Source organism: Muscardinus avellanarius (assembly GCF_963383645.1).
Source record: "Muscardinus avellanarius genome assembly, chromosome: 13".
Lineage (NCBI taxonomy): Eukaryota > Metazoa > Chordata > Mammalia > Rodentia > Gliridae > Muscardinus > Muscardinus avellanarius.
Window position 1 is genome coordinate 81,872,517 of NC_137799.1, and position 18,721 is coordinate 81,891,237.

Genomic DNA, 18,721 nt, shown 5'->3' on the forward strand with positions numbered 1-18,721 from the left:
ACAGCTATGTTGGTATTTGTAATGTCTAAAGATATCAGTCTCTGGTTATTATGACAGCAAACCAGAGATCATTGTTCTTCAAATTGATAATTCTTTTTCTTATTACTCAGGCATTTTTTAAATGATTCACTGTTGTTGTCTTAGATTACGCTCATGAAAGATTCTTTTTTTCAACTTAATTTTTGGTAAAATGGTTTGAAAATTTTAGGTGAATGCTGTGGAAATAAGTGGTGTTTTTTTTTTAAATATCCCATCGCATGAATTATATTCAGAGGTTTAAGTGACTGTTAGGTTTAAGACAATCATCTAAGATTTTTGGCATTTAACAAATACTTAATTTATGGTGAATTCTAAGAAAGTTTTTAAACATTCATATTTATTTAGCACCTGTTAACCACTCTACTGCTGATAAGATTCCTTTAACAAAAGTGGGAAGACGTCTATACACTGTAAGACACAGAGAATCTGGAGTTGAAAGATCTATTGTTTGTCAAATTGATACAATAGAAGGAAGCAAGAAGGTAACAGTTCGCTCACCAGTACAGGTATGAAATGATAAATTTGGGTGGAGGTTCTATTACCCATATCTTTGTGATAGTTAACAAAAAAAATAAAGTTATTAGCAAATGAATACAAACTATAATAGAAATGCAGCTAATATCAAAAAGGAGAATCTCATCAATAACTGCACTACTATAATGACTACTGAAAATTTTTTATTTAATATGTATCAATTTTTAAAAAGATAGTTTTACAAAATATTTTATATTATTTTGTAAAAATATTTATAAATGTTTTGTTTCGGTTTTTATAGTATGTGTATTTTATTTTGAATTAGTGAGAGCCAGTCGTGTTAGTGCATGCTTGTTATCTCAACATTCAGGATTACATTCAGGCTGAGACTGGAAGATCGTGGTTCACGGACAGCCTCAGCTTTTAGTGAGGCCCTCCACAACTTGGTGAGACCCTGCTTCAAAATAAAGAATAAAAAAAAAAATACAGCAGGGTAATGTAGCTCAGAGGTAGAATGCCCCAGGGTTCCATTCCCAGACCCACAATAAATAAATAAATAAATAAGTAAAAATAAATTAGTGAATTTTAAATTAGAGAAAAAAAGTTTTATAGCTTTATTGAGGTATATGCAATAAACTCCATGTTTTTTAATTTTTGTTTTGTTTTTGTTTGTTTGTTTGTTTGTTTGTTTTTGCAGTACTGGGCATGGAACCCAGGGGCACTCTACCTCTGAGCGACACCCCCAGCCCTATTTTTTGTTCTTTATTTTGAAATAAGGTCTCACTGAGTTGCAAGGGTCCTATCTTAAGTAGTAGGCTGTCTTTGAATCCAATCCTCCTGTCTCAGCCTCTCAAATGCTGGGATTACAAGTATGCACCACCACACCCGGTCCTGCATGTACTTAAAGTTGAGTTTTGATACAAAAATGCACCTACAAAACCTTCACCACAATCAAGATAATTAGCATATTTATTCCTCAAGAAAACTTTTCTTTTTTTGTACTTCTCCATTCCTATGCGTCCATTAATCTGTTTTCATTGTACATTATTATACAATCTTGAATTTTATATAAATGGAATGGAATACAGAATAAAATATGGCTTCTTCCACTCAGGAAAATTTACATGTATCAACTTTAGTTTATCAGTGTTGTTATACAAGTAGTTGGAAAGATTATAAACATGTAGTTGCTGAGAAGTAGTCTATTATATAGATATATCTATCTTGAGTGTATCTTTGTATGTATGTGAGGTAAGGATAGAGGTTCAGATTTTCCCATAAGGCTATCCAGTTGTTCAAACCTAGATAAGTTTTTCTCCTATCAACTTTGATAAAAAATCAGTTGACCAGCAGGGCGTGGTGGTGCATCCTTGTAATCCCAGCATTTGGAAGGATTGTTGTTTGGAGCCAGCCTTAGCTACTTAGTGCAACTCAGTGAGATCCTGTTTCAAAATAAAGAATAAAAAATAGGGCTGGGGGTGTAGCTTGTATAGAGAATGCCTCTGGGGTCCATCCCTAGTATGGCAAAAAAAAAAAAAAATCAGTTGACAATATAGGTTAATGATTATTTCTGAACTCTCTTCTGTTTCATTAATCTGTTTATCTTTATGCCAGTACCACACTATTTTGATTACTCCTTAAATCTGAGTCTTAATATCAGGTGGTATAAGCTATTCCACTGTGTTCTTACCTGAAGTTCTTTGAATAGTTTAGATCTTTTCCATTTCTATTTAAATTGTAGAGCCAAATTATTAATATTTATCAAAGTGTGATAAAATTAGCTTTTTAAAAAATTAGTATCAAATTTTCTATTGCTAGCATTCAGATTATATTAGCCTATATTGTGCAATCTTAGTAGACTCATGGATTTGTCCTAGTAGATTTAGGGAGTTATACAGATTTAGACTACTATGATGCCTGCAAAGAAAAAAAATTTTTACTTCATCCTTTCCATTCTGGGTGTGTTTCATGTTTTTTTTTTTTTAATTCCCTTTCTTCTGTTTTTTTCTTTCATTTACTGAGAGGATTTTAAAAAATATTAAAGATATTGATTGCAATTACATTGACTTTTAAAATGTTAATTCAACTTGCATTCCTAGGATACTTGATCATAAAGTATTATTAAACTTTTAGCATATTGTTAGAATTCAGTTTGCTAAAACTGTGTTTAAAATTTTTGCATTTATCTTCATAAGGAATATTGGTCTAGCAGAGGTATTCATTCCAGTATATCTCATGGGTGGTATCACCCACTTTGGGAGCCTGTGGTCTTGAGTTTTAATCTCTTCTGGGAAAGTTTGTAACTATAGTTTTAGTTGATATTGGACCATTCAGGTTATCTGTTACGTGTGTGTGTGCGTGTTTATGGGTGCGTGCGTGCGTGTGTATGGGTGCGTGCATGCGTGCATTTGTGTGTGTGTGTGTGTGTGTTGCTGGGGCTTAAGCCTAGGGCATTGCATGAGCTAGGCAAGTACTCTACCATCTAATACTGAGCTACCCCTCCACTCCTATTACCTTTAAGTCAGCTCTTCTAGCAATTCTAGCAATGTCTTTCGTGATATTTATCCGTTTCATTAGTTTATGAACTTATTGACACTAAGTTTTTAATCGTATTCTTTTATTTAACATGTATAAATATGCAGTGACTGATAGTCACTTTTAGGAGCAATGATCTTAAGTAGACTATTTAAAATAAGTCAGCTACTTAAAATCTTCTTTATATTCATCTCTCATGACAGGCAAACCAATTGAGATATCTGGGTTATTATTCGTGGTTTTTAGTATGAATAAAAGTTAGAAATGAGCTGCAGTCTGTGAGGAATTTGTTGAGTACTCTACTAAGCCATTGAAAATCAGAAAGGATTCCTAATGAAATAGAGAGGGGAAGTGTTCAAAACTTCACATGCTCTCCCTACTATGTGGAAGCTAGGGAGAAAAAGGCTCATAGGAAGAACTCTAGGTGGAGGAGGAAAAACCATAGATGAGCAAATAAGGAGGCCTAACTGGGAGTGATGGGAGGGAGGAAGAGAGAAATTCCCTAATATATATGAAGTACATTCACAAGCATATCAAAGTCGATCACTAAGCCACACATGAGAAAGAGGGAGGGGGAGGAGAAGGAGGGAGTTGGGGAAGGGCAGAGTGAGTGCTGTGAGGGTGTATGCCTCTACCATCTTGTACTTCATTAAGATGTATGACTGCAATGCACCAATTTAAAAAAAGCCACAAAACATTTTGGTTTAGTTTGTTGGGTCCTCTTAAGTATAGGATCATATCATCTGCAAATAGGGATAGTTTTGTTTCTTCTTTTTCTATTTGTACTGCTTTGATTTCCTTCTCTTGCCTTATTGCTCTGTCTAGTCTCAAATATTATATTGAAAAGAAGTGGTGATAATGAACATCCTTGTCTTGTTCCTGTTATTAGAGGAAATTCTTGCAGTTTTTCCTTGTTTAGTATGATATTGGCTATAGGCCTGTTGTATATTGCCTTTATGTTATTGAGGTATGTTCCTTCTGATTCTCTGCAGCGTTGTTATCATAAATGAGTGTTGGATTTTCTCAGATGCTTTTCAGCATCTATTGAAATGATTATGTGATTTTTGTCTTTGGTTCTGTTTGTGATGAATTACATAGATTGTTTTTTGTACGTTAAACCAGCTTTGCTTCCCTGGAATGAACCCTATAGTCATGGTGTATGATTTTCTTGATGTGATTGTGAATACTGTTGCTAATATTTTGTTTAGCAGTTTTGCATTTAAGTTAATGGTATAAGGCCGATAGTTTTTTTTTGTTTGTTTTTTTTTTTTTTTTGGTGGTACTGGGGTTTCTGGAAGCCCTTCTACCTCCGGGCTACACTCCCAGACCTTTTTTTTTTTTTTGGAAACAGGGTCTCTTAAGCCAGCAGGGCTGGCTCCGAACCAGCGTGATCCTCCTGTCTCTGCCTCCCAAGCGTGGGGATTACAAGTGTGCACCACCACGCCCGGCCTAGTTTTTTTTTTTTTTTTTTTTTTTCTTGAGCTGTCTTTATTTGATTTTGGTATTAATATGATGTTGGTTACGTAGAATGTATTTGGGAGAGTCCTGTTTGTTTCTATTTCACAGAATAGATTGAGGAGTATTGAGTATTGAGATTAGGTCTTCTAGAAATATTTTATAAAATTCACTTCGGAAACCATCTGGTCCTGGGCTTTGTTTGATGGTAGGCTCCTTATTGCTGCCTCAATCTCTTTGATTGCTATTCATTGGTTTAAATTTTTAATATATTCTTGACTCAGTTTAGTAAGGTTGCATGTAAGTAGAAATTTGTCAGTTTTTTCTAGATTTTTTATTTTGCTGGAGTACAGTTTTGCATAGTTTCTGATAATCTTCTAGATTTCCACGCTGCCATTGGTAATATCTCCTTTTTCTTTTCTTAGTAATTTGAATTGATTCTCTCTTTCTTTTGGTTAGGTTAACTAGTGTTTTATCTACCATGTTTATTTTTTCAAGAAACCAGCTTTTGTTTTTGTTGATTTTCTGTAATTTTTTATTCTTTACCTCATTGATTTCTGCTCTAATTTTAATAATTTCCTGTCTTATACTGGTTTTGGGTTAGATTATTCCTGTTTTTCAAGGGCTTTGGGGTGTGTCATTAAATTATTTATTTGGTGTTTTTCAGTTCTTCTTATGTGGACACTCAGTGCTATGCATTTTCCTCTCAATATTGCCTTCAAAGTTCTCCCAGAGGTTTTTATGTGTTGTGTCTCTATTTTCATTTGTTTCAAAAATTTAATTTCACCCTTACTTCTTCTTTGCCCCATTCTTTATCCAGTAATGTGGTGTTAATTCTTCACAGGCTAATGTGGTTACTCTGGGTCTTCTTATAGAACTGATCAACAAATTCAGCAAAGTGTCTGGATACAAAATCAATCTTAAAAAATCAGCCAGGCGTGGTGGTGCGTGCTTGGGAGGCTGAGACAGGAGGATTGCACAGGTTCGAGGCCAGCCTCAGCTACTTAGTGCGGCTCTCAGCAACTTAGAGAAACCCTGTTTCCAACTAAAATATTTTTTTAAATGGATCTGGGAGTATAGCCCAGGGTTAGAAAGCCCCTGGGTTCCATCTCTAGTACCACACACACACCAAAAAAAAAAAAAAAAATCAAAAGCTTTTCTGTATGCCAACCATAAATCCACTGAAAAATCCAGAAAACATTTACACTCCGGATATCACACACACACACACACACACACACACACACACACACACACACACACACAACTTAGAAATAAACCTAACCAAGGAGGTATAAGGCCTCTACAAAGAAAATTATAAAACATTGAAAAATAATCGAAGAAGACCTTAGGAGATGGAAAGATCTGCCATTTTCTTAGATAGGCAGAATATATATCATCAAAATGGCCATTCCTAGCTGGGGATGGTGGCTCATGCACGCTTGTAATCCCTGCACTTGGGAGGCTGAGACAGGAGGATCACGCAGGTTTGAAGCTATCCTCAGCTGGATTAAGAGACCCTGTTTCCAAATAAAATATAAAATAGGTCTGGGAATGTAGCCTGGAGGTAGAGGGCCCCTGGGTTCCATCCCCAGTACCACCAAAAAAAAAAAAAAAGAAAAAAGAAAAAAGGCCATTCTTCCAAAAGTAATCTACAATTCAATGAAGTACCTATTAAATTAACAAACAAGGCCATTTCTATGTCACAGACATAGAAAAATCAGTCCTTAAATTCATTTGGAACAACAACAAAAAATACAGAATACCCAAAATAATTCTCAGAAACAAGAGTCATGCAGGAGATGTCTCAATACCTGACTTTATACTACAAAGTCATGGCAATAAAAACAGCATGGTATTGGCACAAAAACAGACATATTGACCAATGATGCCGAATAGAAGACTCAGAAACAAATCTGCACACTTGGAGCTAATTGATTTTTGACAAAGGGGCCAAGACGTGCACTGGAAAAAAGATAGCCTCTTCAACAAGTGGTGTTGGCAAAACTGGTTAACTATATGCAGAAAAATGGACATTAATCCCACTTTCTCACCCTGTACAAGAGTCAATTCAAGATGGATCAGAGACTTGGAAATCAGATCAGAGACCTTGAGGCTCCTTGAAGAGGGCATTGGTCCAACACTGCAACACATAGGTACAGTTAAAAACCTTCTCAGCAAGACCCCAAAGGCACAAGAAATTAAAAGGATTGATACGTGGGAGAAGAGCTTCTGATACGTGGGAGAAGAGCTTCTGATACGTGGGAGAAGAGATTGATACGTGGGAGAAGAGAAACTGAAGAGCTTCTGTACAGCAAAGGAAGCTATCAAGAACCTCAACAGAGAGCCAACAGAATAGGACAAAGTTTTTGCCAACTATTTCTCCAGAGAGGACTAAGATCTAGAATATACAGAGAACTCAAGAAACTTAATGCTAAGAAAATGAATACCCCCATTAAAAAAAAAATGTGCAAGTGAACTAAATAGAGACTGGTATCGAACCTTTAATCCTCTTATCTCAGCCTCCCATGTACTTATCATATCATATTGAGAAAATATTCTTAATCCACTATTCATGATGTTGTTTTGTCTTGTTTCTTAATAAAATCAGTGATGTAGAGAATGCGTCTTTGGGTGTGGATATTTTTCTAGGTGTATAACTAGGAGAGGAATTTCTAAGTTTTTAAGTGAATTTTGATTTAGTTGCCAAGTTATTTTCTGAAGTTACTTTTCCAATTTACATTCTACCAGTGGTATATGAGAGTTTTTATTCACATTCATTTGGACATCCATGAAGGTTATAAATCCTTTGTTAAGTATATAATAGTTCCCAGCCTGTCACATATTTTTCACTTTTGTCATATTAATATTTAAAAGTTTAATATATTACCAAGCACAGTGGTACACACTTACAATTCCAGTAGTTGAAAGGCTGAGACTGGAGGGCAGACTTAGTGAGACCCTATTTCAAAATAAATAAAGATAAAATGGATGTCCAACAGGGTTACACCTTCCTATAATCTTAGTACTTGGGATCACAGGTTCAAGAACAGCCTCATCAACTTAGACACTTTGTGAGACCCTATTTCAAAACAAAGACAAAGGGTTGAGGGTATAGCCCAGAGGTAGACTGCCTCTGGGTTCAGTCCCCAATAACATAATAAATAAACAAACGAATGTTCAGGCAGTCTGGGAGTCTAGGTCAGTGGTGCAGTGTTCTTGGGTTTGATCCCCAGTACCACACACTAAAAACCCCACTTATTTATTTATGTATTTATTTGTTTTTGTACTGGATATTGAGACCAGGTTCAGTCTGCCTCCAAGCTACACCTCTAGCACAGGCACGCTTGCTCTCGCTCTTTCTCTCTCTCTCTCTCTCTCTCTCTCTCTCTCTCTCTCTCCCTCCCTCCCTCCCTCCCTCCCTCTCTCTCTCCCTCCCTCCCACTCTCTCTCTCTCTCTCTCTCTCTCTCTCTCTCTCTCTCCCTCCCACTCTCTCTCTCTCTCTTCCACTCTCTCTCTCTCTCTCCCTCCCACTCTCTCTCTCTCTCTCCCACTCTCTCTCTCTCTCTCCCTCCCACTCTCTCTCTCTCTCTTCTACTCTCTCTCTCTCTCTCCCTCCCACTCTCTCCCTCCCTCCCTCTCTCAGCAGGATTTTACTAAGTTGCTGAGGCTGGCCTCAAATCTGTGATCCTCCTGTCTTTAACTTCCCAAGTACTGGTATTACAGTTATGTGCCACTATACCCAGCAAAAACTTATTAAATAGATTTTCCTGTGAAATTTTTTCTAGTGTTTTTCCTGAACAAAAAAGTCTCAAAATAAATTGATCCCTTTCCCAAGATCAAGAAGATTCTGTCTTATTACCCCATAAGATATTTAAAGCTTTATTTTTAAATTACTTTTCTATAAAGCTCTTAAAACTTTCCATGTAATTGTGTCTTTCTTCTGCTTTATATGAACAAGACGAATGTTGCCTGATAGTTATTTTGTTTTAGGGTATTTAAATGGACATTTAGATTCTTAGACTAATAGTATTAATTTTTTTTCCAGATTAGAAATCATTTTTCAATTCCAATCTCTGTTTATGAAGGAGATACTTTATTGGGGATTGCTACACCTGAAAATGAATTCAATATACCATTAGCATCTTACCGGTAATTTTTCCTCATCTGTCTTTTTGTTTATTCTAAAGTTCTTACATACACTTTTAGTTTCTGATTATATGTGGATATTTGTCTTTAAATTATCAAACTTTGATCAAATTCACCCTGTTAAAATATCTAACTTATTTAGATTACAAGGCACTCAGGTAGTTCTTTTCCAAAAGAATATTAAATTATTTTTGTTTTTGCTAATAAAAGCAATTATTACATTCTTGCAATGTAGCCATCATAATCATTGCCATAAAAATTCATGAGTTTTAAAAGTAATAGAGCATGATTGGTGGTTTCTAGATTTAAATATTATGTGACTTTCATTTATAAAGGTTTTATAATAGAATTCTTTTGAAATTCCTCTTGAAATTTTTTCTTTTTATGTACATATTTACCTGTTAATTGTTCCAAGATTGACTTATAAATACATTAATCTTAAGTATTTAGAGCAATTAAATTAAGCATGTTACAAAATACATGTTTTAAGAAGTGATTGACAAAATAATAATGATGAGCTAGTCTTATAATGAAGATTTAACATCATAACAAATATTGCTATTCAGAATATTTAATTTGGAGTTGAACATAATTACACTGGAGATTAAAGTCTTGGGGAGTAAATCTTTCCTAGAATTAAACTTTAAATGTCATTTTAGAACACGCAATTAAAATGGAATCCTACACCGGTGCTTCTGAATGAAAAAGGCAAAACTACAAGCCGTTTTTAATTGTCTCCCGGCTCTTTTCATTATAACCTGTGTCTAGAAGTTTAGGGTGGAATTCCTGATGCTAAGAGTCTAGCAGTTGTAGGCAGGTAATTGTATATAATAGACCTACAAACCCTAATGAGCGCTTTATTGCTGAGTTCAAAAGTGCTGAAGGAAAGAATTTTATTGTTGAGAAAATAGAGGAAAAATAATTGCTTACATTATCTGACTTTGTTTTAGATAGGATTTGGGTTGGTTACAAGACTAGATTAAGTTGAAGATAGCATGTAAGAGGCCTTTCAACATTTCCATAAAGAGCTTTTAATTCATTTTGTTCTTAGACAGTAAGATTTAATGATATTCTGCTTTAATAAAATTTTAATAAATGTTAATAAAGTTTTCCTATGTAATTTATGGCTCTGTCCATAATAAACAGTATCTTCATACTTTTTGTTCAAGGTTAAATATTAATTTAGCGTATGACAGCTAATATATATTGATTTGAGTAATTAGTGATTAGCTAGAATTTCATACAATCCATTGCTTTTAGTGTATACTCACTTAAGTATTTTAAATACAAGGTTTAAATGAACAAGTAATTATTTTTCTCAATACAATCTGGATATACTGCTTTTGTGTGTATGTGTTTGTGTGGTACTGGGGATTGAACCCCAGGGCATTCTACCTCTGAGTTCTACTCCCAGCTTTGTTTATTTGTTTTGAAATAGGGTCTTAATAACAGTTTAGGGTCACTAAGTTGCTGAGGTTGGCCTCAAATCTGCAATCCTTCTATCTCCACCTCCCAAGCACTAAGATTAGAGGTGCATGCCAACACACCAACTTTATTACTGATATTTTTTTTCCTTTGTGGTACTACTGGGGTTCCTGGAAGCCCTTCTACCTCTGGGCTACACTCCCAGACCTATTTTTATATCTTTTATTTGGAAACAGGGTCTCTTAAGCCAACGTGGCTGACTTCGAACCTGCGCAATCCTCCTGTCTCCGCCTCCCAAGCATGAGGATTACAAGCGTGCGGCACCACGCCTGGCTTACTGATTCTTAATTTCAATTAATTTAACATATATCAAGTGTTTTCTTGTTGCCATTGAGATTAATTTATTATCTAATATATAAGGTAGGAAAAATGGGTTGTAGAGAGTTATAGAAAGTATTGTAGTTAATGGAAGCTATAGAAAACAGACTAGTTGGATGCCTAGAAATGGGGAAGTAGGAAGAGACAAAGTTGTTTGAGTAATAAATATGTTCATTACTCTGAACATAATAAAGTTATCATAAGTGTATTTTTATGTCAAAACTCAACTTTAAATATAAATATCTATTGAGAATTTTCATTTGATTAACTTTGGAAACAATTATTAATTCAATAAAAGTTTTCTTATTTTATGAACTCATAGTTGTGACATTTAGAACTAACTATTAAGGACACATCTAGTAAATCCAACTTTCTTCATTTAAGTGTACAAGTTACAAGTAGTGAGCCAGGCGTGGTGGCGCACACTTGTAATCCCAGCATCCGGGAGGCTGAGACAGGAGGATTGCCATTCGCTGAAAGACTTGGCTACTTAGTGAGGCCCTTTGCAACTCAGTGAGACCCTATTTCAAAACAAAAAATAGGGCTGGGGCTGTAGCTCAGAGATAGAATGTCCCTGGGTTCTATCCCCAGTACTGCAAAAATAAATAAATACAAGTGGTTATATATTGTTTGCTTTGCATGTATGATTGATATAATTGAATTTTTTCTGTAATAAAGTTATAAATGAACTTTTACTATAATAAGTTTATAATAAAAATACTCTTCTTAAGAAAACTAAATAACTGAACCGAGCGTGGTAGCACATGCTTGTAATCCCAGCATTTGGGAAGCTGAGACAGGAGGATCACGGTTCATAGCCAGTCTCAGCTACTTTGATGCCCTTTGCAACTCTGTCAGACCTTGTTTCAAAGTCAAGAAGAAAAAAATAGGGCTGGGGGTTGGAGGTAGAATGCCCCTGTAAGGTAAAAGAAAGAAAGAAGAAAGAAGGAAAGAAAGAAAGAAAGAAAGAAAGAAAGAAAGAAAGAAAGAAAGAAAGGCAAGCAAGCAAGCAGACAGACAGACAGACAGACAAGAAAAAAATAAGCAGATGAGTTTCCAGAAGGCTAAGATGATAGTAATACTCTTTCTGGCTTTAAAAAGAATATGAAAATATAAAAATTATAATGGAAAGAAAAGAAATACTTTCATTATTTAAAGATATAATCATGAAATTTGTTTAAAGCACTTTATTTTTTTGGTATTTTAAAAAATTTCTTGGTGCATTATAGTCATACATTGTGAGTACAGAAGGGCAGAGGCATACATGCACACATCACACATTTAGCCCTTCCCCACTTCTCACTCCATTCCCTCCCCCTTCCTCCCTCTCGAGAACTTTAAAATGTAATGTTTAATCATTTTTTCAGATCATTTCTTTTTCTGAAGCCAGAAGACAAGGACTATCAAAAATGTGAAGCAATTGACTTTGAAGAAATTATAAAAAACGATGGTGTTCTTCTAAAGAAAAAGTGTAGATCTACAGATCCATCTAAGAAACCATTTATTATTAATATTGTCCCAGAAAAAGATAATTTGACATCTCTGTCGGTATATTCAGAAGATGGTTGGGACTTACCATACATAATGCATTTGTGGCCACCCATTCTACTGCGAAATCTTCTTCCTTACAAAATTGCTTATTATATAGAGGTATTCTGGAATTTTTAAAAGTGTCTTTGTACCTTTGGTTTTATAAATTGAGTTGTTTAAAATTGAGTTAAAAATGTTCTGACGTTCCAATAAGAGTTTTATACTACTAATGAATAGCTAGTAGAGATAGTTTTCAAGTGAAAGTGTTTTAGCTGTGTGTAAAGATAACTTGAAAGAAAATACTTTTTACTATTACCTTAGAACTTGACTACTAAGCTGAATTTTAAAATATACATAAATGTGGTCTGTCATTTAAAAAATAACTTGGAGCCGGGCGTGGTGGCGCACGCTTGTAATCCCCGCGCTTGGGAGGCAGAGACAGGAGGATCGCGCAGGTTCGAAGCCAGCCACGCTGGCGTAAGAGACCCTCTTTCAAAAATATAAAATAGGTCTGGGAGCGTAGCCCGGAGGTAGAAGGGCTTCCAGGAACCCCAGTACCACCAAAAATAATAATAATAATAATAATAATAATAATAATAATAATAATTAATAATAATAATAATAATAACTTGGAAAAGTAATACATAGTCCTCTTGAAAATTTAGAAAATGTCTCTTTGTCATGGCACATGTCCATTAACATCAGGGAGTTGGAGGCTGAAGCAGAAAGATTGCAAGGTTGAGACCTTATCTCAAATGCTGGCATTTTTGTGTGTATTAATTTAAATCTTAAGATGAGATATAACAATAGGAAAGAATCAAGAAAGAAATATTGCAAAAACTGGTGAGTTAGATAACCATAGTATTACATTTCCAGTCTTAGAGAATGTTTAATTTGATGCTTTTATGGATGACATTCTGCTTGCCAGTTTCCGATGCATATGGTCAATTTATATAAAGATAGTTTAGTTATGGCAGAGAGTAAGGGATCTGAGAAAGGATAGTGTAGCAAGGAGACTTAAACTAAGAGATCACAGAGATAGGAACCAAGGTAATGGGAGTGTGGGTTGAGAGAATTTTGAGGGAGATATAAGATGTACTATAAACAGTGGTTAAAAATGAGTGGAAGGATTATTAAACATTGGAGAATAGGATTGGACTTGGTGGCATGTGCCTGTAATCCCATCTGCTCGGGAGGTCATGGCAACTGGGTCTCACGTTTGAGGCCTGTTTGGCAAAATAGAAAGACCTGTCTCTATATAAAATGTAAAGATGCATATAGCTCAGTGACAGAATGTACCTGAGTTTAATCTCCAGTACTGTTGTCAAAGCAAAACACAACTTAACACAGTTGGGAGGTGATAGGAATTACTTATCTTAGATTACCATCAGTCTCCAATGTTTTGTATTATTTTTCAGTTTTGAAAACAATAATCACTGGAACACAAGATTTTTTTGTCTTACTAATTATAATGTTTTATTAGAATTTTTAGCAAGTTTCATATTACATTATTAATCTTTATGATGGTCCTTTTTTTTTTTTTTTTGTGGTACTGGGGTTCCTGGAAGCCCTTCTACCTCCGGTATACACTCCCACGGGCTACACTCCCAGACCTTTTTTTTTTTTTAACATTTTTATGTGGAAACAGAGTCTCTTAAGCCAGCGAGGCTGGCTCCGAACCAGCGCGATCCTCCTGTCTCCACCTCCCAAGCGCAGGGATTACAAGCGTGCGCCACCACGCCCGGCTATGATGGTCCTTTGAAGTAGGTTATTTAGACCATTTTACAAACACTCAAATCTAGGCTAAATATTTTGTAGAGGTTCCAACATTTGTAGGGTTAAACCTTGAATGTCCATCTTCAAACATGTTCTGACAAGCATATTAGAAGCATTTTGTGTGGCATTTGGAATAGATAAGTGGAACTTTCGGCCATATTCAGATCCATTTTTAATTTTGTTGTATTTTTTATTACAGGGGATTGAAAATATAGTTCTTACTCTAAATGAAGGACATTCAGACCAGATTTGCACTGTAGAAATGGATAAAGCCAAGCTACATTTAAAATTACTTGACTATCTCAATCATGATTGGAAAAGTGAATATTATATAAAATCTAATCAACAAGACATTAGTTTCATCAATTTTACCTGTGTCACAGAAATGGAAAAGACTGACTTAGATATTGCTATCCATGTGACTTACAGTACTGGTCAAGCAGTTGTTGCTTTTCATAGTCCATATTGGATGGTCAATAAGACTGGTCGAATGTTACAATACAAAGCAGATGGAATTCATCGAAAGCATCCACCTAATTACAAAAAGCCAATTCTCTTTTCTTTTCAGCCAAATCACTTTTTTAATAACAATAAGGTATGTAACTTTGTTTACTTTTGCGCTTTTTTTTTTTACTCTCATTCCAATTTTTAGCATTCTGAAGAATAAAATATTATTAAAAGTAGGAGAAAAATAACATTTGTTAGAAGTTTAAAGGATTAGCATTTAATAATGAAAATTTTTAGTGCATTAACTAATTTATACTAAAAAGTAAAAAAATAACAATTTAAATAAGCATTTTAAAGGTACCTAAATTATAATAGATTTTAAATATTTCTCCCCCCGCCCTAGGTTCAGCTTATGGTAACTGATAGTGAATTGTCAGATCAGTTTTCAATTGATACTGTTGGTAGTCATGGAGCAGTTAAATGTAAAGGACTAAACATGGAATATCAAGTGAGTTCAATTCTGTATTTAAGAAATTATTTAAAACATGTCTTGATTATTTAATTAAAATTTGTATAGATGCTATGATAACAGTTTTGAACTGTTAATTTTTTTTCCTTAGGTTGGTGTCACAATAGATCTCAGCAGTTTTAACATTACCAGAATTGTGACATTTACCCCTTTTTATATGATTAAAAATAAAAGCAAATATCATATATCAGTGGCTGAAGAGGGAAGTAATAAATGGCTCTCTCTTGAGTTGGATCAGGTGAGTAGATGAGTTTCAACATTGTATCTATTTTATTTTATATTATTTTTGTCATACCTTGAATGAAACCCAGGGATATTCTACCTACTAGCTATATATAGAGAGCCCTATTTTTTATTCTTTATTTTGAAATAGGGTTTCACTAAGTTGCTGGGACCTCATTACATTGCTGAGGTGGCTGCAAACCTGTGATCCTCTTTCCTCAGCCTCCCAAGTGCTGGGATTACAAGTGAGGGCCACCACGCCTGGCTAAACATTGTATCTATTTGGATCCTCTTCTCCCAATAAGATACCTAAAATCTTGACCCTCCCTCACCCCAGCATTGTTTCAATTCCATGAATCTTTAGTGAAAATATTTGCTAGGCTTTAGATAATTATTGAAAACTGTACCTTTCTCTCTAAAAATATATAACTTGATCAGGAATGTAGACAATAATTACCAACCACTTAACTACATCAATAGAAGTCTATGGTATGAATATATCAAAAAGGGAGAAATGATTTGTTTTCTTCAGGATGCTGTTATAAATACTTTCATAGTTAGGTTAAGCCAAACTTTTTTAAAGAAATAACTTGTAAGTGAAATTTTGATACTATGCCATCATGAATTAATAGACCTCTGGATAAAAGTTTTCTGGATGATTGGTTTAGATTTGATAGAATAGTTACTTTCTGTAAAACTTGAACGTAATTTCTCTTTAAATATGCCTCTCCTTCATTCTTTCTTTTTATGTTTTTTTTTTTTTTTTTTTTTTTTTGGTGGTACTGGGGTTCCTGGAAGCCCTTCTACCTCCGGGCTACACTCCCAGACCTATTTTATATTTTTGAAACAGGGTCTCTTACGCCAGCACGGCTGGCTTCGAACCTGCACGATCCTCCTGTCTCTGCCTCCCAAGCGCGGGGATTACAAGCGTGCGCCACCACGCCCGGCTTTTTATGTTCTTTTTAAAAATTTTTTATTGGTGCATTGTTGTCATACATCTTAGGGTATAAGATGGTGGAGGCATATATGCACACATCACCCAGTTAGCCTTTACCTAATTCTTGCCCCATTCCTTCTCATGTTTGGTTTAGTGATTGACATTGATATGTTTGTTAATGTACATCATCTGCCATTAGAAAATTTCCCTTCTCCTTTTCGGTCTTTATTTAGACTTGTTAGATAATCATATTCTCCTCCATTTCTTTTTTTCTATTTAACTATGCTGCATTCTGGATAAGTTGTACATGTATGTCTTTTAATTTCTCTTTCTCTTTTTTACTATGTCTAAACTGCTGTCTAAGACACACTTTAGCTGTTTTTTTATTTGAATAATTATATTTTCTTTTCAGAAGTTTAATTTTTTTCAAGTATGTTTATTCTTTCAACAGATCTTTATTTGTACAGATATGTGCTTTTTATGTGCTTTGCAATGCATCTGTTAAGTTACGCATTTCTGACCTCAAATAGTTTATATTTCAATGGGTATGAAGAGAAACAATAATTAATAATCTATGTTTATAATACCAGAATTAATAAAATGTATATTTAAAGATGGTAAGTCTAACGGGGGAGAGAAATCATGCAAGATAAAGGGTATTGAAACTTACCAAGAGCAAGAGATTTTTGTGTGTATGTAGTACAGGGAATTGAACCCAATGGTATTCTACCTCCGAGCCAGCGCCCCCCCCCCAGCCTGATTTTTTTTTTTTTTTTTTTTATTCTTAATTTTTGAAACAGGGCCTTACTAAGTGGCTGAGGCTGACCGTGAACCCAGATCCTTCCATTTCAGCCTCCCAAGTACTGGGATTACAAGTGTGTGCCACCACACCTGGCTTAAGGGATGGCTTTTAATTTTCATAAAATGGTCTAAATAGGACTCATTTAGGTCACCTTTGACTACAGGTTTGAAGGACATGAGAGCTAGTCACTGAAGATGGTAGAGTAGGTGACTAAGACAACAAGCAAAGATGAAAGTAACAAACTTTTATCACTTACACAGAGCCTCAGTCACAGAAAGCTCCCACTACCCTCTGTTCCACTTCTCCCATCTAATGACATTGATCAGCGCAGATAAATGGATTCTTTCCCTGTTCAAAGAGCCCTTAACAAAAGGCTCTGGCAGTTGATGAACCTGATGGCTGGAAGAGGGCAACAGGGAAGAACTAAGAGTAGAAAAGTACTGAGCTATGAGAATAGAAAAAAGTGTTTTCAAGGTTTTTCCTCTCTGTTAAGATCTTGCAGAGGCTCCCGAGGAAGGCCTCTGCTGAAGGTCTTTGACACAGAGGCCTCCAAAGGAGGGAGCTTCCAAATGTTTGGGCTAGAAATGCAGCTGTATGGACAAGTATTGAGGGGCGTGCCCCAGGTGGAGTGTGAGGAAGGTGTTTAGCCCTGTGCCGCCTGCCTGATAGAGCCTTTGTATTAGGTTTTGCCTGAAAAATAGCATAAGTCTTTGGCCAGGAACTGGGCTTCTCAGCAATGTGTATATCTGGAGAGAGCATTAGAGACAGAAGGATAAACTATAATAGAGGCTCTGAAGAAGAATAGTATTTGACATGTTCAAGGATTAGCAAAAGAGGCCAATGTTACTGGAAAGGGAAAAAAAGAGCATAATAACAATAGTGAGCAGTTACCACGCAGAAGTTTGTAAGCCATTATGATTTTACTTTACTCTAAGTGAAATGGGGAGCGGTTGGAGGGTTGTGGTGAGTGATTAAACACAGTAGGTTCTCGCCAGGTGAGGTGACACACGCTTGTAATCCCAGCTATTGGGAGGCTGAGACAGGATGGTGCAGGTTCAAAGCCAGCCTCAGCTACTTAGTGAGGCTCTCTGCAACTTAGTGACACCCTGTTTCCAAATAAAATAGAAAATAGGTCTGGGAGTGTAAAGGTAGAAAGCCTCTGCATTCCATCCCTAGTACCACAAACAAACAAACAAACAAACACAATAAGTTCTCAATATTTATTGGTTTAATATATGACTTCCATTTGTTAATGTTCCCTATGCTCTTAGTAAGTTCATGTGCTCTTGGTTTGCTGGATATAGAGTTGTGTATAGATCTAGATATTAAAATTGCAGCTCTAACTTTGCTTAACTTATGTCATGGACATCCCTTTTTTGTGCTTTTCGTGATTTTTCTATTTTAATTTATATGTCTCTTATAGATGTTATCAGGTCTTGAGTATGGTTTAAGAACTAAATCTGTAGACTTTTTTAATTTCAGCAATTTGTATTCACATTAATTGCAGTAGAAATGGATAACAGCTTTATAAAATTTTGCTTTCTGTTTCTTTGTTTTCAGTTTAAATGAGGTAAATTTTCTTTTGCTAGTTTAAAATTTTTAAATTCTGCCAGGCATGGTGGCGCACGCTTGTAATCCCCACACTTGGGAGGTGGAGACAGGAGGATCATGCAGGTTTGGAGCCAGCTGCGCTGGCTTAAGAGACCCTGTTTCCAAATTTTAAAAACGTATAAAATAGGTCTGGGAGTGTAGCCCGGAGGTAGAAGGGCTTCCAGGAAACCCAGTACCACCAAAAAAAAAAAAAAAACTGGGCGTGGTGGCGCACGCTTGTAATCCCAGCACTTGGGAGACTGAGACAGGAGGATTGCGCAGGTTCAAAGCCAGCCTCAGCTACTCATTGAGGCTCTCAGCAACTTAGCGAGATCGTATTTTCAAATAAAATATAAAATAGATCTGGGAGTGTAGCCTAGCCTGGAGGTAGAAAGCCCCTGGGTTCCATCTCTAGTACCACCAAAAAAAAAA

At 35.6% G+C, this 18,721-nt stretch overlaps 1 protein-coding gene across 1 annotated transcript in view; it reads left to right on the plus strand.

Moving 5' to 3' along the window:
* VPS13A (vacuolar protein sorting 13 homolog A) overlaps window positions 1–18,721 on the plus strand; it is a gene marked incomplete at both ends in the record, with an annotated part of 250,174 nt that overhangs the window by 138,611 nt on the left and 92,842 nt on the right. Inside the window, 6 exon segments of the mRNA XM_080708999.1 lie at window positions 385–545; window positions 8,553–8,656; window positions 11,824–12,106; window positions 13,962–14,357; window positions 14,613–14,717; window positions 14,830–14,976. Coding sequence (XP_080565125.1) covers window positions 385–545; window positions 8,553–8,656; window positions 11,824–12,106; window positions 13,962–14,357; window positions 14,613–14,717; window positions 14,830–14,976 — 1,196 coding nt within the window.